The sequence below is a fragment of the Anabrus simplex genome, chromosome 1, assembly GCF_040414725.1.
Source record: "Anabrus simplex isolate iqAnaSimp1 chromosome 1, ASM4041472v1, whole genome shotgun sequence".
Lineage (NCBI taxonomy): Eukaryota > Metazoa > Arthropoda > Insecta > Orthoptera > Tettigoniidae > Anabrus > Anabrus simplex.
Window position 1 is genome coordinate 798,774,770 of NC_090265.1, and position 25,638 is coordinate 798,800,407.

Below are 25,638 nucleotides of genomic sequence, written 5' to 3' on the forward strand. Positions count from 1 at the left end.
CCTGTGATGGTTGGTAGTGTAGTGTGTTCTCTGAATATGATGAGGAAAGTGTTGGGACAAACACCCGTTCCCCGGGCGAAAAGAACACCTTTTTCGTCACGTTATTAACGTGGGCCAGAACACTGCCTTCTATATGCAGTAGGTACAAATGGCGCCGTGTTTTAAACGAGTTCCCACTGTCTTTGACTGGCGTTTCATCTAGGCCGTAGTAAAACCCTAGATCGGTAGCATAATATACAGTAAAGCCTTGAATTGTGAGCATAATTTGTTCTGTAAACATGTGTTTGTAATCCAAAACATCTGTGTATCAAAGCAAATTGTTATTTCATTATTATGTGGCCTAAGTCATTCATGACAACTAATAAGACATTTGATTTAAATGGGTGTTATATCGTACTATACTATATACAAAAGAAATAGTAAATATTGCACGTTCGAATTTGCCCAATTTATATATGGATGACTCACTCTAGTGAGTGTGCCCAGCACACACTGGTGATCTCACTGAGGAACCGATTCCTCTCAAGCGACATTGAGTGCGACCTCGGAGTCGTAGGAATCGATTCTCGCGATTCCAGGCGTCATTCGTGCACATCACTAATGGGACCCTCACCAGGATTTCTTGATATAAGAATCCAAAGAAAAGCAGCTCGATTTGTTCTGGGTGATTTCCGACAAAAGCGTAGCGTTAAAAAAATATTGCAAAGTTTGGACTGGGAAGACTTGGGGGAAAGGAGACGAGCTGCTCGACTAAGCCAAATGTTAATCTGGACTACCATAACAACATCTTGGATAACAGGTTCAGTTCCGATCATTCTTAGCTGGCCAGTAGTATGCTCATCATCTGCCAAAGCATCTCTACCCTGTTCAAAACACTTGTGCCATTTAAACAAAGGACTTTAGTCCAAGGTTTCTTTGCTTCATCGTCTGAAAGGTATTGCTAGTGGATTTACGTAATTTTTTGGCAGCACTCAATGACTGTCCATTGCCCAAACTGTGACATTCTAAATTTTCACTGCTCACAGACAACTACTCTTTGTATACAACCCATACAACGCATGCCAGTAACTGTTTCTCGCAAGGACAAGAGAAGACCTGATTTAGGACCATCCCATGTTTCCACCAATTCACTATGCATCCAGTTCTCAAAATTATTGATCATAGTAGCATTTGCCTATAATTACAAACTGGTTTTAGTTGAAAATAATCTTACCAACAGGAATGCCACAGATATCTGCTTGAAGCTGCATGAGAAGATTATTTCTTGTCATCATTCCATCAACTTTCAGTTTCTCGAGTGGTATTCCACAGTCTTTCTTCATGGCTTCTAAGATGTCCCTAGTTTGGAAGCAAACTGCTTCAAGCGAAGCCCTAATGATGTGGCCCTTAGTGGTGAACTGCGTCAGGCCACAAAGTATGCTGATAACATACAAAGTTATACTCATTAGACATTAAGAATAACATAACTATAGCTCCACAAATATATAGACAGCATGGTACACGTTTTTCTGGCAAGTACTACTCAATTCAGTTCAAAATATCCTGAATTTCCAGAACAACCCTATAATTACTGAGATTAATTACCCCAGAAGCACTCCAAATGCAAATTTATTTGCCCTATACAATGTATGATTTCAAATTCACAGAAAGAAAGTCACAAATGTTAAATACATTTTTAATCTTTTCCTCCTAAATACAGCACATATAAACAAAACAATAAACAATCCATTTCAAATAATTAGACCACTGGTTGTAAGGACCAGCCATTTACTAAGACCAATGTATACCAATTGATCATAACACATGTAGAAATGTTTCAGTTAATCTGACCAAACACCAGTTAATCAGATCAAACTTATTTATTTTGTTAGAGATTCAACGGTTACGAGTCTTACACAACATCACTGATTATTTGAAGAAATGAAATTATTCTGCATAAAAAGAAGTAAAGGAATGAAAAAAAAATCCCAGCTACATGCAAAAGATGAAAGTCATGGACAAGTTTTTTTTATGAAATGAGAGAGCGAGTTCATATAGACAATCCTATGCTTTTCTGTATTGGATTACAGGAGTGTAGATGTTCACTTTATTTTTTGTGAAGAAGTGAGCTTGCGTTCTTATAGCAATGTGTACAGTAAAACCTTGGATTGCGAGTGTTCTGCAAGATGAGTCAAAATTTTAAATGAATTATAACTTGAGAAATGAGCGAAGTTTTGCATTACGAGTAGTACTGATCTGTTTGTTGAGCGCGAAGTAACCACAACTGAGTCATTTCTCTCGTGCATAGGGATTGTCGGTAATCTTCTCCCATGGTCAGGTTTAGTTACCATGCCTCACTCATTTAGTCAACATCCATACGAAACGTACACTATAATAATGTAATCACGCGTCTGCTTAAATAAAGCATTTTCTATTTTGTGTCCAAGTGTAGTGACCGTTATAAGGTAACTTTAATACAGCAATGAGTCCCATGAAGAAAGAAGTTGAAGACGAAGGCAGGAAAAAGAAAAGAGAAGGTTATAATGGAAGTTAAGAAGGAAATCATTGAGAAGTACAAACAAGCAGCGCTTGTGCCCAATATCGCAAGATTTTTACAAGTCTACATCAACTACATTGCACCCTTCGGGTCAGGGTAACCACAGTAATTCCCAACTAGTCAGTTATATATATATCTCAGGGTATTCATGCCTCCAGAAAAATGGTTAATTTTTCTATGTTTGGTTTAACGTGTGTTCGAAGAGAAAGTAACGGTATCATACGCGGTTCAGAATTACGTAATTGAATGCTCAGTAGTAGTTTTGGGAACGTAAACTACAGTCAACCTTTTAAAAAAAAATATATACGCACAACGAGAACCTTACTCACCAAGTACAACTATTGATTACCAGTATAAATGAAAACTCATTTCATTATATAAAAAAATAATCAAGAAACACATTTATTAAATTGTCAAGATTCGCAAAAGAAATGGTTAATGTTAAATACGCTTTCAATTATCAATCTAATAAATAAATATTTTAATTATTGAATCAAATATTTAAGGTCAGCGCTGCCTAATTCCTAAACTAAGTTTACATCTTAACATTCTAGGTCACGTATTCCTGAAATGAATTATCCTCCCATTAAAATTTACGTCTGGTCACTTAAGTATATTACATCATAGTCTTCAGATCACGGTCAAAATTCGGTATATCAATAAATTATTCCATCACACACGGTGTTAATTATACACCTACATTGAAAATACAACCATCACATTTTTCAAGTTACCGCGGAAATGAACTGAATTTGAATAATGTGTCCTGAATACAAATATCAGTGACCTAAGTTACATTGAAAATTATCTGAGTTCGTTGGTGCAGATTATAGTGAAAAAAAAAAATGAAATATTGAATGACGCACTAAGTTTCTCGGTCCGATTTCCACTTAAATTACGGCTCCTAAGTAAATATTCGCTCTAATAATATTTCATATTAATAAAACATCGATGATATCCTACGTAAATGTCAAATAATTTCCCTACTCTAGCTAAATAATTTCTTATGTATCGTATTCCAGCTCGATATACATATAGCCAGTAAGCATTTTTCATATATAGGTGTGCTAATACCTACACAAAGATATTTCAACACTACATTATCATACCACTTGCATACAAGCTTGTTCTTCCATGTAATAACCATTCATTCAGAATATGATATAATCATGTATTCATTTACCCATCACTGGTTGTTATTATTGTCAAACCACATTCACACTTCATTAAAATATACGTAATTCTATTGTCCATACCTTGCTATGGTTCCTCCCTGGGGCATACTTATATTCTGTAGTCGCTTTATATGTGCTCCAACATCGCACATTAAATATATCAAATACGCTTTACTTCCTATTAATCTGCGCAATATATCATTTAAAATACTATACACACTTTCATTATCTCACTATTAACCTTCAATTCAATCCATATTTAATTCTTTTAACATCCATAATTACCGCGTTTAACCTCCAATATTAATTAAACACAACGATACGTATCTCATCAATAGCGCAGAATTCGTTCCTCAAAACGCGTTTTACCATACAATTCCAAATATAACCCCAAATTCAGTGTCTATTCTTTCAATATAGTCACACAGCAAAGAGTACGGTAACTTAATTTAACCAATTCAACATGCGTCCCTCTGTGACGAAACTGGGTTTGACTGGTACTACATCACTCATGAATCTTTCTAACTAACCGGGATTCTTTGAAAACTGCTGTTACACTATGTCGCATTTTTAAATCGTATTCCTTCATCCTTGGATAAAATAATGTAGTAAACACGTTACCATTCTGTAACAAGATATCGTCTTAAATATTTCACACTGCACTTTCTTATATTCACAGCACACTTAATTATCTCACGCTTAGGCTATTCAGATCTACTGTATATACTGGTAATACTCTATATAAGAAATTATACTACTTAATACTATTACTTAGCTCGCCATTCAATATCTCGGGCCTTAGTTGCTCTTCGGTGTGGTCGTAGTCCTTGGATCGGGAACTGGGCAGGATCTCCACCAGTGGTATTTCAGGTAGAGTGACCTCCTCCACACGGGTCGGGTGGTTTTAACAGCCTGGATGACATCTCCCTCCAGGTTGGTCTATGCCGATTTAGCAAGCCATCATCTGTTCAGCAACACAGTAGACAATATACGTTGATTCTGGAAAACATAAACTCATCATGGTTCTGCGTAGAATATAAATATATATTTTTATATGGTGATTGCTTCTTATTTTAGGTTGTCCTTGCGACTATTTTTACTAAATGTGGCTCAATCTCGAGCTCTCACGTCTCAATCAAGTTCTTGTTTTCAGACGACTTTGCATCTAAATATCTGGACGGATTTTTTGAAGCTTCAGGATTTTATTCCCTCTTCACAGTATTTCAACGTTTATTTATTCAATTCATTCAATACTTCCGTCCTCTCAGTTTAATACTTCTCACTAAATATTGCCAATCTCGCTTATTTTTGAGAGCGATGTTCGGAACGTCTTGTCCTCACCACGTCAATTTTTTAAGTCAGTTTTTATAATAATCTGTTTGATCCTTCTTATTTTTTTAAAAACAATTCTATCGATTCTACACCATTGTACACCGCCTTCATAGTGGTAGGTTTAAGTTAGTCATGGCCTTCTAGCATACATCAATATCGATATCCTATTATACATTTCTTTGCCTTGACTGGCCTCTACCTTTCGTAGGCGCCATTTTTAATACGTCCAGTAAATGCATCGGGTACAACATATTTGCACATTATTAAACAAGAAGAAAGAACTAAGAGGTCTGGATTCAGCAAAAGGAATCACGAGAGTATCAAAGCAACAGCCAATGTTTTAGAAGATGTAGGGAAGTTGCTTATCATGCAGATCATTTTATATTAATATTATTTTTCGGTTGTGAAATGAATTATCTATGTTTCAATAATTTTTTATGGAAAAATTTGCTTTGATACACAGATGTTTTGGATTACAAACACATGTTTACAGAACAAATTATGCTCACAATTCAAGGCTTTACTGTATATTATGCTACCGATCTAGGGTTTTACTACGGCCTAGATGAAACGCCAGTCAAAGACAGTGGGAACTCGTTTAAAACATGGCACCATTTGTACCTACTGCATATAGAAGGCAGTGTTCTGGCCCACGTTAATAACATGACGAAAAAGATGATGGACGACTTAACACAAATAGATGACGCTCACTGGTTGCCACTGTGTCTGTTCTGTGTCCATGCTAATTCCAGATAGACCCCCCAGCCTAAAAACATATCCATGTTAAAAAGACTCGTAGAGTTATTAATAATAACTAATAAGAGGTTGTTCTTTTTACTTTGGTTGTGTTGCACCAACACACTGAAGGGTTTTGGCATCACAAGGATGGGAAATAATAATGTTATCAAGATGTATATACACAGGTCAGGACACGAATGTTACTTATGGAGCCGCCATTTTGGAACTGAGTGTGGACAATCCCTACAACGTTTCTATGTTACATATAGGTGAGTTTCGGAATTAAAAATGTATTTAAGAACATAAAAGCTGTTAAAATTAGTTTTATTTACCTCGAATTACATGTAATTAATAGCTTTCTTAAAACCTGCAAATTGTGATATAATAAGATATCTATTTTGCCATCTATAATAAACCAGGTTTCATAAATTGTGAATAACTGCAATGGAATTAAAACCGGAGTATCTGACATAATTATCATAATATTTTTTGAGCCAGTAGACCTAATTTAGGGTACCTGGGAATGAACAAAGTAATACAATGAACAAAAAAAGTGGGGATGGTTAAAATTAAATAAAAACATACAGGTACGCGGGGGGAACCAAAATAAAAGGGTATGGAATCTGGCTGTAAACTGCTGATAGGAAATCACCTCAGCTGATAGCCCATTTGGTAGCCTAAGACAAAATTATTACAATAAATGTAACAGCTAGCAATTTAGGCTACATTCCTAGCAACAGGAGAAGCCTCCGAGGGTCAGGCGTCAGCACGCCGGCCTCTCACCGCTGGGTACCGTGGTTCAAATCCCGGTCACTCCATGTGAGATTTGTGCTGGACAAAGCGGAGGTGGGACAGGTTTTTCTCCAGGTACTCCGGTTTCCCTGTCATCTTTCATTCCAGCAACACTCTCTAATATCATTTCATTTCATCTGTCAGTCATTAATCAATGTCCCAGAGGAGTGCGACAGGCCTCGGCAGCCGGCACAATTCCTATCCTTGCTGCAAGTTGGGGGCTTCATTCATCCCATCCCTGACCCGGTCATTGACTGGAAAACAGGTTATAGGTTTTCATTCATTTTCATCCTAGCAACAGGAAAACATATAAGCATTAGAAAATCGCGATACATTAAAAACAGTGCATCCGCCTCCATAGTGTAATGGTTAGTGTTAATAGATGCCGTTCTCGGGGCCCGGGTTCAATTCCCAGCAAAGCAACAAAATTTGAAATGTGGTACGAGGGCTGGAACGGGGTCCCCTCAGCCTCGGGAGGTCAACTAAGTAAAGGAGGTTTCGATTCCCACATCAGCCATCCTCAAAGTGGCTTTCCATGGTTTCCCACTTCTCCTCCAGGCAAATGCAGGGATAGTACCTAACTTAAGGACATGGCCGCTTCCTTGTCTATCCCTTCCAATCTTCCCATCACCCACAGAGCCCTTCTTCAGCATACCAGGTAAGGCTGCCTCCTCCCCAGTTGTATCCCCCAGACCCACAGTCTCATGCTCCAGGACACTGCCCTTGAGGTAGTAGAGGTGGAATCCCTTGCTGAGTCCGAGGGAAGAAACAACCCTGGATGGTAAATGGATTAAGAAAGAAAGAAAGATATTACAATAAATTAACATCCCAATAAATTGACAAACACCATTATATATACAAGCATAGAAGGCAGCCCTCTTTCGCTCAAGACCTTCCTGACAACACGGAAAAGATTTCGGGGGATTACGAAAGTCGAAGAGTGTAGGGACGGGATTCCATTTTAACAGCTTCCTTTTATCTGCTTTCTTTACTTCAAATTGGAATTCCACAAAACGAAGATGCAGGAAAAGATCATAAACAAGGTATGGTCAGATAGACAAGCTTTTTACAAAAGCAAATAGAATAAACTTGGAGATTATTAATTTTTCTCCAATAAAATTTATACTATCCTCACACAGCTGTGAATGTTCTGTTGGCTGCCATTTATGACATCGGCAATTCTGCACTCATTTTGCCTTCCTATTCTTATCTATTGGGAATCTAAATAATCTAGTCTCTTTAGATGAGTGACTTTTACAATCTGGAGTGACACAATAACCCATTATAACTTTAATCTCTTCGCACTGGCTAACACGCAGACAACAGCAAATAGAGAGCTTTGGTCCCAAAATGGCCACTGCTGCAAAGAATTCTGGGAGCATAACCAGACCTTTGTATATAGACCTTGAATTGGCTTTACATCGTACTAACTACTTTTACGGTTTTCGGAGACGCCGAGGTGTCGAAATTTAGTCCTGCAGAAGTTCTTTTACGTGCCAGTAAATCTACTGACACCAGGCTGATGTATGTGAGCACCTTCAAATACCACCAGACTGAGCCAGGATTGAACCTGCCAAGTTGGGGTCAGAAGGCCAGTTACAGAAAATTACAGAAAACCATCTTCAGGGCCACCGATGGTGGGATTCGAACCCTCCATCTATCAAATGCAAACTCACAGAAACCCAACCCTAACCACATGGCTAACTTGTTTGGTAATGAGTTCTAAACAAGCTGATATAAACTTCTTTTGTGTAAACACTTGTATGCCTTAATTCTAAAATAAATAAGATAAAAATAAATAACTGAAATAAATCAATCTACATTTCCGAGAATAACATTTCTAAGAACTGAACTCATATTTATGAAAATAGCAGCACCATGAACAAAGGCTGAAATACAGGTACCGGTAATAATAATAATAATAATTTTGTATGGCTATTCCTCGACGAGTGCAGCACTTTTAAGACAGACCCTCCGATGAGGGTGGGTGGTATCTGCCATGTATAGGTAACTGCGTGTTATTGTAGTGGAAGATAGTGTTGTGTGTGGTGTGCGAGTTGCAGGGATGTTGGGGATAGCACAAATACCCAGACCCCGGGCCACTGGAATTAACCAATAAAGGTTAAAATCCCTGACCCAGCCGGGAATCGAACCCAGGACCGCCTGAACCGAAGGCCAGTACACTGATCATTCAGCCAACATGTCGGACGAAATACAGGTGAAACTTACAGTAAATGGAAACCACAATATGTCAAGAATGTGATTACATATTGTAGAGTGATTTTGCATTAGGGTTGGGCACTATGTCCTTATACACTGTGCCGGTGCACAGTTATGTTCCGCTGTTCCGGAACACCGAGTGTCAGTTGTTCCGAAACATTCTCAAGTGAGATCGAGACAGTGACTCGGTGTCCCGTCAAAAGAGTCACTACGCACTGCCCTTCGCCCACTGACTGACTGTCGATACCAGCAATGTGCCACCGCGTGCTGGAGTGTTCTGTGTTATCCTCTTTGTTCTGTGAGTTCCGTCGCACTGGCAACTGGCCTTCGGTACATGCGAATAACTTACGTGTTCTGTTTTGTTTTCAACTATTTTGTAAGAGTGTTTTCATTGAAGCCTAGTAACATATACCGTACAAAAAACGGTAAACCACTATATGAGCGACACCATGGGTCTGCCTTGCCTATGATTAGTGCCCACTACGTGAGGAACACCACAGGATAGTACGAGTCCCTGTCATTAGTACACCTATGTGAGGAATACCGTAGGTTTGCGTTACCTTAAATGGTGCAGCAATGTGAGAAACACCATAGGTCTGCATTACTTTGTACATGGGCGTATTACATTACCTGAGGGTAGTACCGTAACGTGTGCAAAGTCGTACCAGAGTACTGTTTAGGACTTTACTAGAATCAAACCCGACAGAGTGAAATGCAATTTATGTTCTTCTATTTTGTCTGCAAAGGGATCTTCAACCGGCACAATGACGAGACATTTCAAACTTAAACATCTCACCATTTTTATTTTCGTGTTCTGCTTGTATATTGTGTTTAAGTTTTATTTTCATGTTCTGCTTGTATAGTTTTATTTTTAATCTATTCCGCTTGTATATAGTGTTTAATTTTTATCTTCTTGTTCTGCTTGTATGGGTTATTTTTATTTTCGTGTTTCACTTGTATGTTGTGTAGCCACATAAATAGAATATTGAAGAATGTTCCTTCAACTGTGCAAGTACATTTTTAATTAGTGTAAATAACATTGTGACATTTGTAAACACATCTCCTGCCAGTGTGATTATGACAGGTATATTTCAGAATGAATGAAAACATTCTTACCCTAAAAAAACAATATTTAGACTTGTTTCAGAGTTACGACTGCTTTTTCACGTGCCGTGCAGTTTTATCCTGGCCCTAATTACTCACAATATAGGCTGATACATTCAAATGCTGATAATATCCTTGGATTATTTACTTTTAAACACCTGTACTGCCATTGTAACCGTGTTATGTGTATTTAATATTGACCGATAAACTCTTCACCTAAAAGCAGCCTTCAAACGAGATTACTGGGCGCCAATTTCAGTGTTCCGACTGCTCCTTCACGTTCCGCGCAGCTTTATGCTGGCCATAACTACCCATAGCACGTCAGGTACAGCGACATTATCGCTGATGCGGTCCATGTCAAGTTGCCTCACGAAGTTCTCTCTGCAGCGCAGTTACAGCCCCGTGTGCCGCTTGCCAGCACACTGTACCGAAACGCTCCATTTCAAGCTCCTAATGTTTCGAAACAACTGTCTGTTCTGGTCTGCCCAACTCTATTTTGCATTCCTGAGCTTAGCAGTGTCTTCTTGACTGTCGCGTTATGTGTATAAACAGAGGGCTATTGATAACTTACTGAATTAGTGTATCAGAGTCAACAGACTGTAAACTTTTCTCCACAAATCAACATGATTCATGCTACTAAAAGGGCACAGTATACACAAACACAGAGTTTGAACAGGATGAATGACTGGCTTGTGTGTGCAGGCAGACATTGCTGCTCATATGAAACATCAGTGATATGAGTATGGAAGCAGAGGACTGAAGAGAACCAAATGCATCCAAACACAAATTATAACTACATCACGGGATGACACACATCTCCTCCACATGGCAGTGATGGATCATATAGCTTTACCGTAAGTGTGGCTACAAAATTGAAGCACCGAAACAAGTGTGGCACTGTCTGCTTCCACTGTTCAACAATGCCTGCTTTAGAGAGGACTGGTTACAAACACTTCTTTGTAACGGATTCCCTTGACCATGGACCACCAATCACTCAGGGTACAATAAGGTTTATGTAGACTGGTAAAACGGACAAGTCCTGCTTTTTCTTGGACTACAATGATGGTTTTGTTCGCATTAGCCAATACTGCGGCGAGTGATATTATCAAACATGCTGGCCAAATGCCAGATGTGATGGTGTGGGGTATTCTTTGGGTATCATTCAAGATCTCGGCTGCTACGTACTGAGGGTAAACTCTTTAGCATTCAGTAGTAAGGGCAGAAGTCATACAACTTTCTTCAGCACACTCCTAACACTACATTCCAGCAAAAAGAACACCTCAGCAAACATTGACTGCAATGTTCTGGCTCTCTTTGAAACATGGCTAATATGGCTTCTTCCGTGGCCTTTCTGTTAACCAGACATGTCATCTACTGAACCTGTATGGGATATGGTCACTCAAAACTAGCCCGTCAAAGCTCTCCAGCGCCAGCCCCGTGGTGTAGGGATAGCGCGCCTCCTTCTTACCCGGAGACCCCGGGTTCGATTCCTGGCCAGGTCAGGGATTTTTACCTGGACCTGAGGGCTGGTTTGAGGTCCACTCAGCCTACGTGATTAGAATTGAGGAGCTATCTGACTGTGAGATAGCAGCCCCTGTCTCGAAAGCCAAGAATAACGCCTGAGAGGATTTGTTGTGCTGACCACACGAAACCTCGCAATCTGCAGGCCTTCGGGCTGAGCAGCGGTTGCTTGGTAGGCCAAGGCCCTTCAAGAACTGTAGTGCCATGGGGTGGGAGGAAAGCTCTCCAGCAGCCAGCATCAATCAACTGTGAACTTGCATACAAGCAACCTGGGAAGGAATTCCCCAGGAAGACATCCCATGTCCCTCTCATTCAATGCCATGAAGTATACCGGCTCTTATGCAACTCGTAGATGATTCACAAAATACTGATGTTTTCATGCGTATTAATCTGAAACTTTAATCATTCGTGGATATCGGTATTAGAAATATGTAGAATAAATTTGATTATGCACTCGTAACTCCTTCATGGTGTGTCAATTTTCAGAAACATGAGTGTTCTTCAACTGTTGAATGAAAGTCCAGGTGATAACCAAGTAACCTTACCTCCTGTAAATACAAGAAAACCAGACATAGAAGTACCAATACCTACTGTTGAGGAAGTTGAGCTTGGCATCAAGAAGTTAAAGAATAACAAAGCCCCGGGAATGGATTTAATACAATCAGAGCTTGTAAAAAATGCTGGAAAAGAATTTGTTAAACACTTTCACAAACTAGTGGTCAAGATATGGGTAGCTGAAACAATCCCTGATGAATGGAACGTAGGTATCATCTGCCTGATACATAAGAAAGGTGATATCATGATGTGTTCTAACTATAGAGGTATCTGCTTATTATCCATTGCTTATAAAATATTTTCCAATATTCTCTTTAGCAGATTGGTGTCTTAAGTGACTATCAATGCAGATTTCGCCAAGGAAGATCTACTATTGATCAGATGTTCACAATTCGCCAGATACTTGAAAAATGTAAAGAATTTGGAATTGATACACACCATCTCTTCATTGACTTCAGATCAGCCTATGACAACATTGATAGAAGTAAACTCTATGTAGCAATGGAGGAGTTTGAGATCCCTAAGAAATTGATCGCCCTTGTAAAAGCTACCATGGAAAATACTCGGAATCAAATTAAGATCAAGAATATGTTTTCAAATTCTGTAACGACCAAGAACGGAGTTAGGCAAGGAGATTCATTATCATGCCTTTTGTTCAATATAGCTCTGGAGAAAGTTGTTAGAGATGCAAGTATCAACACAAGGGGAACCATCTTACATAAATCAGTTCAAATTTTGGCATATGCAGATGATATTGATTTAATTGCAAGAACACCAAGAGCATTGAAAGACGCTTTCACAGGCCTTGAAAAAGCAGCACGAAAGATGAATTTACAGATTAATGAAGGGAAAACTAAGTATATGCCCGTAACCAAGAAAGACTACCTGAGTGGGTCTACATTCATACAAATTGGCCCGTATAAGTTTGATGTTGTGCTTAGCTTTACCTACCTTGGATCAGAAGTTAATTCCAAGAACAATGTTAGTTCTGAAATCCAAAAACGTATACTGTCTGCTAACAAGTGCTATCATGGCCTCAGAAAACATCTGAAGTCTAAGTTGCTGTTTAGGAAAACTAAAATCCTGATGTATAAAGTTTTAGTAAAGCCTGTATTAACATTTGGTGCTGAGACCTGGACACACTCAAAATCTGATGAAAGACAGCTCGGTATAATTGAAAGAAGGATTTTGAGGCAAATTTTTGGGCCAGTAGAAGAAAATGGTGTCTGGAGAAGAAGATATAATCATGAATTGTATAATTTATATAACGAACCAAACATTGTTAACTGCATGAAGATCAGAAGGTTGGAGTGGGCAGGACATGTGCTGCGTGCTAATGACAGAATGATAAAGGAGATATTTAATGCAGTACCAGAAGGAATCAGGAAAGTTGGCAGACCAAAGTTAAGGTGGGAAGATGGGGTGAGAGAGGATGTAGAGATAATTGGAGTCAAGAATTGGAAGAGCTCTGCACTTAACAGGAAAGAATGGGGAAAAAACTTCACCAGAAGGCCAAGGCCCACAAAGGGCTGTCGTGCCAGTGATGATGATGTGGTGATGATGATGATGATGATGATGCTTGTTGTTTAAAGGGGCCTAACATCGAAGGTCATCGGCCCCTGATGATGATGATGATGATGATGATGATGATGATGATGATGATGATGATGAGTGTTCTTCAAAATAAATTCACTCCTAAAATAATGGGGTTGGTGACTTTTGCTTTAAATGACTGAACTTCATTATTATCGGCTATTTTTATTATCTGAGGAAAAAGGGAGATTTCCAGCACCTCAAAGAATGAAGGTATCATGTTTTTTCTGGCTTTTTCCCAGTTATCTGCAGTTGGTAGTTTGTAGGGATTCAGCTAGTTTTTACGGCGGGATGCCTTTCCTGAAACAAATCTGTGGTGGTTTGTAGCGTGTTGCATTGTATGTGTATTCCACCCACTACCCTTTGTTAATGAGGACACTAATTGTGGACTGGTCGAAACTGGCGAAATACAGCCACGAACTGAACCTGGGCCTCTTATACAAATGAATAAAGTATAAAAGGCTAGAACCCCAGACAGAAATAGGTTAAAATAGATTAGGGTTTGTTATCACAAAATTGGCTGAAGTAGATATGAGATGGGCATGTAACAAACATAAGGATGTTACTCACATACATATTCTTAGAGGCTATTTACTTTTAAAATGCATAGGAGTTATTTACTTCCTCATGAATAATCTCATCAACTTCCCTTGTCTCATTTTTTATAGGTACATAGGGAAAGACAATATCAAGAGATTCAGGACAATACCAACCAATGGTACTCTGAATTTGTCCCAAAACATTTCTTTTGTGAAAGTGGAACCTCAATCAAAGAATATATGATTAATAATATATATACACTGACTGACAGAGCAAATGCAACACCAAGAAGGAGTGGTTCGAAAGGGATGAAAGTTGGGGAAAAAACAGAGACGGCACGGACGAATAATTGATGTTTATTTCAAACCGATATGCAGGTTACACAATGCGCACGGCATCGACTCAGTAGGATGTAGGACCACCGCGAGCGGCGATGCACGCAGAAACACGTCGAGGTACAGAGTCAATAAGAGTGCGGATGGTGTCCTGAGGGATGGTTCTCCATTCTCTGTCAACCATTTGCCACAGTTGGTCGTCCGTACGAGGCTGGGGCAGAGTTTGCAAACGGCGTCCAATGAGATCCCACACGTGTTCGATTGGTGAGAGATCCGGAGAGTACGCTGGCCACGGAAGCATCTGTACACCTCGTAGAGCCTGTTGGGAGATGCGAGCAGTGTGTGGGCGGGCATTATCCTGCTGGAACAGAGCATTGGGCAGCCCCTGAAGGTACGGGAGTGCCACCGGCCGCAGCACATGCTGCACGTAGCGGTGGGCATTTAACGTGCCTTGAATACGCACTAGAGGTGACGTGGAATCATACGCAATAGCGCCCCAAACCATGATGCCGCGTTGTCTAGCGGTAGGGCGCTCCACGGTTACTGCCGGATTTGACCTTTCTCCACGCCGACGCCACACTCGTCTGCGGTGACTATCACTGACAGAACAGAAGCGTGACTCATCGGAGAACACGACGTTCCGCCATTCCCTCATCCAAGTCGCTCTAGCCCGGCACCATGCCAGGCGTGCACGTCTATGCTGTGGAGTCAATGGTAGTCTTCTGAGCGGGCGCCGGGAGTGCAGGCCTCCTTCAACCAATCGACGGGAAATTGTTCTGGTCGATATTGGAACAGCCAGGGTGTCTTGCACATGCTGAAGAATGGCGGTTGACGTGGCGTGCGGGGCTGCCACCGCTTGGCGGCGGATGCGCCGATCCTCGCGTGCTGATGTCACTCGGGCTGCGCCTCGACCCCTCGCACGTGCCACATGTCCCTGCGCCAACCATCTTCGCCACAGGCGCTGCACCGTGGACACATCCCTATGGGTATCGGCTGCGATTTGACGAAGCGACCAACCTGCCCTTCTCAGCCCGATCACCATACCCCTCGTAAAGTCGTCTGTCTGCTGGAAATGCCTCCGTTGACAGCGGCCTGGCATTCTTAGCTATACACGTGTCCTGTGGCACACGACAACACGTTCTACAATGACTGTCGGCTGAGAAATCACGGTACGCAGTGGGCCATTCGCCAACGCCGTGTCCCATTTATCGTTCGCTACGTGCGCAGCACAGCGGTGCATTTCACATCATGAGCATACCTCAGTGACGTCAGTCTACCCTGCAATTGGCATAAAGTTCTGACCACTCCTTCTTGGTGTTGCATTTGCGCTGTCAGTCAGTGTATATATACATATTATAACCTTTCAATGATCTCGAGGTTAAGAGCGAAGGAGCCATTGAAAGTCATAGATAAATATATCAACAGAAGCAGTGCATAAGTACACAATCAGCCGGAATACGTCCAGTTTATACGTCCAACTACGTACGAAACCGAGACAACTCGCTCATCAAATGGAATTTTACGGAATGAAATCAGGAAATTCATAAGCTCAGAACCCCATGGTATTCGGAGGATTGAATTAAGAACATGAGTTGGGATACAACTAGAGACCAGTAGATGGAAGATCTCATATCAACAGCTGTGAAGGAGAAATCTCATATGTAACATTCAGGTCCAGTAACGTCGCGCTGCAGAGGCCATGGAACAGTTTGGGGCAATGCAAGTTCTACCATCAAGAAGGCATATGCGGAGTGACGGATCGTATGCATTCGAGAAAATAAATGAATAGCAGAATGTATTCCTTTGTGCAGTTCCGTGAATGAAGAGAGTGACTGTGTTAGGCAAAGCTCCTCAAATGTCAAAAACATATGTAACGGAGATTACGACATAGCAGTTTTAGCGTGAATCATAAAATGCAAACCAAGTATTATTGTGATGTTATTAAAATGGGATTTTGTTTTATGACAATGTATGAAGAAAAAACAGCATAGAAGGTTGATTTTGAGAATAGCTTTGATACATACAGAAGGAATTGAGGAGATTATAAGAGTTTTAAGATATCCTACGGTTTAAAAGAATTCAATAATCAATTATACAGCGCCGATATACGAAGGCGAGTTTAGTAAACGAAATTGTGGATTTCAAAACTCTGTTTAGCACTATCTAATACAGTTTGTACAAGTTTCAGGGTGGAAGAACAATGAGACTGGTTACTGTTATGATAAAGGATATAGCCAAGATGGAGATGTGTGCCTAAACTGAAACTAGGATCCTGATGGATCCGAATTCTGCTGGAATGGCCACAATTACATGAAAACAGATGTCCATAACTGCCACAACCTGAAGGATGGGATGAACAACAGAGACCTCGAACATTAAGTACCCAAACTTGTCTTCCCTTATTCTATTTTGTAAAAGCTTATAGTAGTTAGATTTGCCATCATAATGGTGATTTGAAAGAATACGGCTTGAGTAACCTAATGTGTGTTGCATGAAGTGTTGATCCGATCATTGGTAGGAGTGGAATTCGGTATATCGTTGGTGTCAAGTAGTAGAGGTATACAGACATCATTATATTTCATCTAATGTCCTAATACTGTCTGAATAATCGTTAGAATCCATTTTGCGATGAGATAATATCGAGTGCTGTGTAGATAAGTTCAGTGAGTGATTGTACGTAATTATGTCAATGTCGAGATCCTCTTAGAATAACTTGTGCCTCAGAATAATTTAATGAAGTGCGTACATGCTGTAAGTGATATGATGCTTTATATGTGTATAGTTAAGTTTCTTCGATACCAGTGCTTGTATGTTTGAATACTGATGTAGACATGGTGTACATTTTTGATGAGATATGGTAAATATTAGGGTTATCGAATGTGTTATGATAAAACAGTGTGATTATTATAAGAATGAGGTTTGTTGAAATTGATGTTACGGTAACGTAATAAATCATCGAGATGGTCAATGAACCTAGGGTAGTAATATTATGTGAGATGTTCATCATGTAATTTTAAAGATTTTGAATAGGCAAGCGGAATAATATGATGCTAGTGTTTTCAAAGGTATCCCGGAGAGATTAAATGTTGAGCATGTAGAGATCACCAAAATACGAATTTACGGCACAGCATAGAAGTAAAACAGATGTATTATCGGATGAATTGTTAGGATCTTCGGTAAATAACATATCTAATAATAAAATAAGTTGTTTTAAGAGGTTAATGTCACCTGATGAAGTGCGTTGGCAGTCAAGGTAACTGCTTGCTGTAGTTATTAGGCAGTAGTGTTATTTCCAGGAAACACTGGAGGAGAGCAGATGCAGTACAGAACTTCCGATATTATCGTTTCATTGAACATTCCAGTAGTTAGATATTGTTGATTTTCAGACACGGCGAAGCTGAATATTCCCGATGAGTGTGACAGCACCATGATTGTTAATTTATTGAATTTATTTGTGTCTTTGGATGATGGACAGATAATTATATTTTCCTCTTGCAATGTTAGGGAGACTAACCGTCAGGATATTCAAGTTGTATATTAGATAGCTAGACATTTAAATGATTAAACAGAAAGAACTCGGGAAGGCAAACTATGGGCAAATATTGACTCAGATGAATGAACAAAGTGAATGATTTTAAGATTAGCAGATTTTCAGAACTGTTAATAACTTCATTACATGTGGAAATATTTCAGATATTGTGATGAATTATTTAAGAGTTTTAATTTAACGTCAGATAATATTTCTTTTTAATTTGTTTGCGGAACCAACAAAGATTGAATAAGATGTGTGTTACATGTCATGTTGTCTAATCAGATGATCATTATTATATATTTTCTTCATGATTACCTAATTAAATGGAATATCCATCCAAACTTTTATTGCGAACTTTCATTTTAAAATTATAATTTAAGAGCCTTTACATAGTTAGGTAGGATGTGGAAATTACTCTGTTTGAGCTGATGTTGGAAGAGATTTGACCGGTACTCGCCGAATGACCATGCCCGCGAGTGGAGTTTCTTGTGAACCATTGATACTAGCCGAGGTTTAATTGAAGAAATCATGTAATTTCGAACCACCCACATCCACGAACAGTCATTATATATATCGGCAATTAAACCCAAAAGGTAACTGCAACCGCTCCAGAATAAAACAAGGCCAAACTTCAATCCCCAAGACATCAACAATCTCCAAAGAGTAGCCCCTCTCAGAATTTAAAATGAAATAGAAGCACTTCAGCCAAAACGAATAATCACTGAACACAAAGAGGTTATAGAGAGAAAGAAAAAGGGGTTGTTGTCGTAGTTACAGAAGTGAAATAAACATAGTCAAAGATGATACGTAAGACATAGAATATCCTGAAATATAAAAATAAAATGGCTAGACCAGCCAGGAGCTGAGACAAGGTAATAAAATAAACAACCATAACAGTAAAACTGAATGCTACATAATAAGGAACCAAAAAATAACACAGACCCGACATTCATACAACACATCACACATGCTCACATTGAAACCAGATGCACAAGGCAACATAAAATGCAGAATCAAGACACATCACGATAAAAACCGCAGTAGCATGAGAAAAGTGAGTCAAAGGCTCATGAGTTTGATCTGCGAGTCCAGATCAAATAATTTGGGTGGCCACAATATAGGGCAAGGCTCACTTAATCATTACAGTAATCAAACCACAAATACGCTATGGAACATATTCATATCATCCCTGGTAGCGAAATGAATTGTACGGAATTAGCGTTTTAAATACACATCACAACATGAGCTCAAGTAAGACATCACAGTAGGAGAGAAAGAAACAGATCTGAAATGAAAAATCTTCATAATGAAACAACATCACACACACCTCTATCAAAACAGGTCAGTGTTACCTTTTATTGTCCCTTTGTAGGAACAAATATACATATCAAGTAAATTATAAGGTAAAGGGAAAAGGGAAAATTAATCCACCACAATAAAAATTAAGAACAAAGAACATAACCGGGATCACATGGAACACTAGCCTAGCATAGCTGTGACAAGCCAAGGGAAGTAGTAAAAAAATTAAATACCTGGAATAAGAATTCACACATATTAACAGATCCTATACGTTGACTCAAAGCAGAGAGCCACGTATGGAAAAGTATGAATTTTTATAAGGTACACATTTCATAGCTCTGCCTCTCCATCTTTTTAACCAAGGCTTCCATTCTTTTTGCCAAGAGATCATACAAAGCAAAGTTAGGACAGGAAGAAATGCTTTGGAAATTCATAATGGCATGAGGCACCATCTGTTATAACCGGGAGGGAGTAGATGTCAAGTCAGAGAACTGTTACCATATTCAAATAACAGACATATGATATCGATATTAGGGAATAGAATAACAAGACCATTTGAGGAATAAAATATTCAGACCACTAGGTGTGGCACAGTATGAAGATATGTGCAAGATGAACACGAAAAACTAGCCCTCGAGCCAGAGGAACTAACCAGACTCAGTTAAAATCCTCAGTCCAACCGAGGACCGAACCTGGGGCACCTCTGAACCAAAAGCCATTGTGCTGACCATTCAGCTAAAGAGCCAGAAAAGGAATGAAGGTATAAAATAAAGAAAAAGAAGAGAAGTTTTAAAATCCTACTACTTTCGGGATGTAGAAAATGAGAAATGACCAACTGAGGTCAGATAGCGAAGACGAAAGTAAGGAACCTGTAAGTAAGTGGAAACAATGTCAGACTCAGCTGGGCCATGCAACTACTATACTACCCAAGGAGAAACAAACTGAATGAAAAAACATACAATACGGTACTAACCCACGTGCATCCTTACGCCAGTAAGGGGCGTACAGTCCAGAAAAAGCTGGAACAAAGTACACATCCCCCGTGGTTGGCACTTCTGCTGCCAACTTCTCCACTTCACTGGTGTCAGACACCAAGTTCAGATTATTCTTGAGCCATCTAACAGCTGATCCTGCCACAGCAACAGAACCTTCAAGAGCATATACAGGCTGAGCATTCCGGCCCAACTTGTAAGCTACTGTTGTCACCAACCCGTGGGATGAATGTACCCGCTGTAAATTTAAAAAAACATATATATATACTTAGTATCTATTTACATGTCACCTCTTACAGGGAATGAATTCCATTCTCCATGACAACAGAATTGCTAGAAAGGAGTGCATCAAATGTCTTTCTTCTTTTAAAGTTACTATAGCAATCTATATTTAGGTCACATTCTTGTGTTCAAAGATGAACAACATAAATTAAGCAAGACAGAATGTTGTCACAAATATGATCAACCCAACTTCTGTCCAGGGTTCCCTTAGACTAACCTGTATACGCAAACTTTTGGACATTCTGTATTTTTTTATTTTTTTATTTAAAAATGTAATACTGATTCATTTGAATGAATAACTAAACTAATAGTATGGGAAATGCATGCATATAAAAAGCAATCTAGTTATATGTGCATAATACTACCAAAGATGTAAAAATACTACAAGTTATTAAAAAAAAATCAGAAGAGACCGGAAACCAAGTTATTGAGGTATCGTCTTCAATAGATTGGAATTAAAACTGTTGCATACGGTCCTTCTTTCATGCTCATATTGCGACTATGGTTTTCATACTTGTGCAATATGCCTTTATTTTACTTTCATCAATACCTTGAAAAATTAAAATACAGTGGACACCGTTTATTGTAATCACAGATAGTGTTATCAACCGTATTACATAATCACTTTTATGAAGTCCTGTACGGACAAATACTGAAGCACTGAAAATCTTCCGTTTATTGTGATCATGAATTTGTTTTATGTTATCACATTTACTTTCAAGGATTTCGTCCTCAAGTATGCAAGTAGAGTGCATACAAGAGAGTTACCAGAAGGAGAGCAGAATGTTGAAATTTGTCCAACAGCTTAATGGAACATGAATTTCAGGAATGGATGAACATTGATGAGAGCATAATTACTGATGCGAAACAGACAGAAGTCGACATGTGTGAGGCAGTTACTTCCGCGGAATTAGATATGAGAGCTAAAGAGCATGGAGCAGAACATAGCGATGCTGATGATGACGATGTTGCCGAACTTCGCCAACACCAACGAATGCTGAAATGCGACATTCGTTAGATATCTTGTGACGAGGTGTTCAGCGTAGGTCAGTGTACTTCCAATAACATTATGAACCTGCATGTCGTGATGAGGATGAAATGGTGATGAATATGAAAGATTCATTATTGGACTTTTGAGAGACAACCAGAAGGAAACAACAATTAGAGACTATTTTACATAGCTGAAAACAGTTGCAGTGCTGTGTACCAGTATCTGTTTCATTGTAGTGCATGTAGGTTATGAATAAATACAGGAGGCTACCTATCAGTTTCTTTATTTTTCGGTTAATGTTATAAAATCATCTTCGTCCCAGAGTGATTATAATAAGCAGCGTCCACTGTATTACACAGATGAAGTCTATATGTAAGAGCTGTAGAGATATTTAAGATTAAAAGGCTGTTAACTGAAGTGATTTGGCTTATAAAAGTAACTAGATTGGCCCCATCAAAATTTGATGGCTGGTTGTTGATTTTTTTGGTGTGTTATAGATATGAACAGCAAATATGCAATGATAGAAATAATTTATAATTGCCAGTTTTCTGTAAATGATAAGTAATATTTCTAATATTCATAGGACTCAATGCTCTTCTTTATGTAGGTATTACATTGATAGCAGTATGATCTTTAGGCTGCTGTTACCACTTTGACATTATTAAAGGAATGCACTCGAGACTCTGCAACACATAAATAGCCATGAGTTGATATTAACTGGGGTAGAGATACCAAAATGATCTAAAGTTTGTTCTTGTTTTTTGTCATACAAAAAGCATGGTAAATACGAAATTGATTGTTTTGATTCACAATACAAAATAAACTGTTAAGCTAACATGTAACCTAAAATGTTGGGATTACTTGACAAAACAATCTCAAGGATTTCTAAATCACATCAGGATCACCAGGTCGTAGTTTGCTATCTTGTAAACTCCATTAATCGGGTAGTTATTATGCTCAGGTCTCTGTTCCTGATTTTTTGTTCAAACCTCATACTGTATTCTGAAATCATTATTGCTTTTAGACTTTGACGATTCCATTCATCATCATCATCATCATCATCATCATCATCATCATCATCATCATCATCATCATTTTCCAGCTCCAGTTTCCCGGAGGTGGTGTACAAGCGCTCAGCACTTCATCCTGTCAAAGTATAGTTTCTGTTCCTCTATGTTGGGGCCTCTCGAACACCCAAAATCTCATGCGTGCAAACTGCGGAGCAGAGTTCCTGTGCACAGTGCATCGGTCCCACTCGGCTCAGACCAACGTTTTGTCTCTGGGCTACTTGGCTAAGCTCAGCTCAACTTGGCTCAGATTTGAAGCGCTACGCAGCAAGTGAGGAAGAGGGAGATGGGGAGCAAGCGAGACAGGCGTGGGGAAAGAGAGAGACAGCGCTATTGTTCCAAATCGAGGAGTGGGGGTCTGCACTCTGGTCAACCAAGCAAAGTCGTCTTTTGCACCGTGCACAGTGCATGCACCAGGTGTCTAGCCATTGATTTCTTGGCCTCCCTGCTAGTCACTCCCCTATCACTTCTGTGTCAAAGTAATTTCTTGCTGTTCTCATTCTGTCCATCTGCATAACATTACAAACCATCGTAGCCTGCATCTTCCTAAAACCTCAATAACAAGTATTTTGATGCCAGCCTCCTGTTTGCTTCATTTCTAATCTTCTCTTTCTTGGACTTTTGGTTCATTGTTCTGATGAATTTTATTTCTGTTGACTGGATTTTACTTTTAGCCTTGTTATGTAGGGTACATGTTTCGAGTCCATTGGTGAGATATGGAATTAAGTAGGTACAAAACATGGTCCAGTTTGCTTTCTGGGATATTTTATCACTCCACAGTAGATTTCTAACTTGAAAATAAAACTCAGAAGCTTTCTGAGAGGGCATATAAGTCTCTGATAAGACTACAACTGGAGTAGATTCCAGTGTATGGGACCCTCACCAGGATTACTTGATTAAAAACTGGAAAAATTCCAAATAAAAGCAGCTCTATTTGTTCTGGGTGATTTCCAACAAAAGAGTAGTATTACAAAAATGTTGCAAAGTTTAGGCTGGGAAGACTTGGGAGAAAGGAGATGAACTGCTCGACTAAGTGGTATGTATATTTATATCAAGAATATTACAGGAATATTTATTGAACCACCTATTCAAAACATTCCACAATTTATGTGGTTAGAATTTTACATAGTACTACAGAGTTCTACGGTAAATGTTTTGCCCTTTGTTTAATGGCCATCATCAGCCTAACTCAATCTTAAAAATATTAGTTGTGGAGCCTATCTATTCTTACAATGTGATATTAGACTATTAGTGTTGTAACACTGTGGTGTCTTAAAAACTGTAGGAAAATATATTGTTCTAGTAACAGATCCATTTGAAGCAGAGGTCCAAAGGAGGTTCCATTGATTCAAGATATGAGGCGTCTAGTATCAAAACCGGCTAAGTCACAAAATTTACGAAAATGAGTTAAGGTTATCAATTTAAAGTAGAAGTATAGCACTATCAGGTGAAACAAGAATATGCTTTAAAATCGTCAATGTCTTCATGTTATAGACCACTGAATTCTCGGTCGTGCAACAGAATCGGCCAAGTCATGCAGACAGTGAATTCAAAACCGGCCAAGTCAAGGAACGAGCGACAATCTTTATGATGCAGCATTATTGTCTGGAATCTTGTGTTGTTACATTAAGCAACAATGTGATAATACCAGTAGGCAAAATCGTTCCTCGTAATGTATATTCTTTGAAGTCATTATATATTTTTTTGTTCGTTTGCAACACTGATTTACGTATTCGCGGGCTTCTTACCGTCATTGGCGCCAAAGCAATCCTATTTCCGGTGTGCTCGTATTTTGTCATTATTGTGTGCTGTAACATGGATATTGTTCCGAGTGGAGAACTGAAAGATTTACTTTCATACCTTGTGAAATTGTACAAAATTGCAACAAAAACGGCCAAGTCAAAATTTAAATTAACAAAAAAGATGGGTTAATTATGAGTTAGATTTCTCAAAACGGCGGAACTTAAATAATAAACCATTAAGGATATAACTGTGAAAAAAAAAATCTTTTCTGACCATCATTGCTTTGTCTCTACAGGTTTTTCGTCCATATTGAAAAATATGCCTTGAGTGACTTGGCCAGTTTTGATACTAGACGCCTCATATGTTCTTTGATTTGTCTTCTTGCACAGCATGAGGGAGAACTGTCATACATGACTTCCGGATTTGATTGAGCAGCAGCTTTTGCTAGTAGATCAGCTCTCTCATTTCTGATGGATCCAGTATGTCCGCCAATCCAGGAAATGCAAAATTGACGATTTTGGTAAGCAATAGTTCTTACAGCAACTGCTAACGGATTTTAAAACACTACACAAGGCAGAATTTGTTCAAGCTGTGAGATCTCTCACATCTTCAGCTTCAATTAGAAGAAGAGCATCATCGGTGTAGGCAATGACTCAACATCCCATTGGAAGAATTAGCTGTAAGAGATCTTCATAAAGGATATTCCAGAAACCAGGGCTACATGTTGATCCTTGAGGACAGCATTTGGAAACATATTTTGTGGAGACTGCTGTTCCAATCTGAAGCTTCACTCTTTGTTTACAAAAGTAAGTCTGCATTAGATTATAGAGATTTTTTGGGCATCGTTTCTCCTTTAACTGGGACAAAATTTTGGGACAACAAGCATTGTCAAAAGCACTACGTATGTTCAGAGAAATTAATACAGCAACTTTCTTTATTGAAATATGCCTTGGATCCATTCTACCACATCTAGAACAGCATCTTCATTTGATTTCTGAGGGGTAAAGCCATACTGATTACAACTTAGAAAAAACCATAGAAATACATGTAATGCATAACTTGATCAACGATCTAAGATCTTTCCAAGCACAGGTAGAAGAAAAATTGGTCTAAATAATTTGGGAGTAAAATTAACTAGAGAACTTCCCTTCAGGATTATTTTAACAATTGCCAATTTCCAAGAAGTTGGAAAATTGTTTAGAGCCAGACATTTGTTGAACAGAATGACAAATAAGGAAGGAAAGCAGTAGTGAATGCTTTTTATTATATTAGCAGACAATCCATCCCAGCC

The 25,638-nt window shown here is 39.0% G+C and overlaps 1 protein-coding gene across 8 annotated transcripts in view; it reads right to left on the minus strand.

The window, feature by feature from the left end:
* Window positions 1-25,638, minus strand: part of LOC136857546 (glycerol kinase 3) — a 462,535-nt gene that overhangs the window by 114,695 nt on the left and 322,202 nt on the right. For all 8 annotated transcript variants that reach the window (XM_067136297.2, XM_067136291.2, XM_067136293.2 and 5 more), the window contains exons 8-9: window positions 20,246-20,502; window positions 1,214-1,419 (exon numbers count right to left, since the gene is read on the minus strand). In XM_067136297.2, the coding sequence (XP_066992398.1) occupies window positions 1,214-1,419; window positions 20,246-20,502 (463 nt within the window). The remainder of the gene's footprint in view (window positions 1-1,213; window positions 1,420-20,245; window positions 20,503-25,638) is intronic.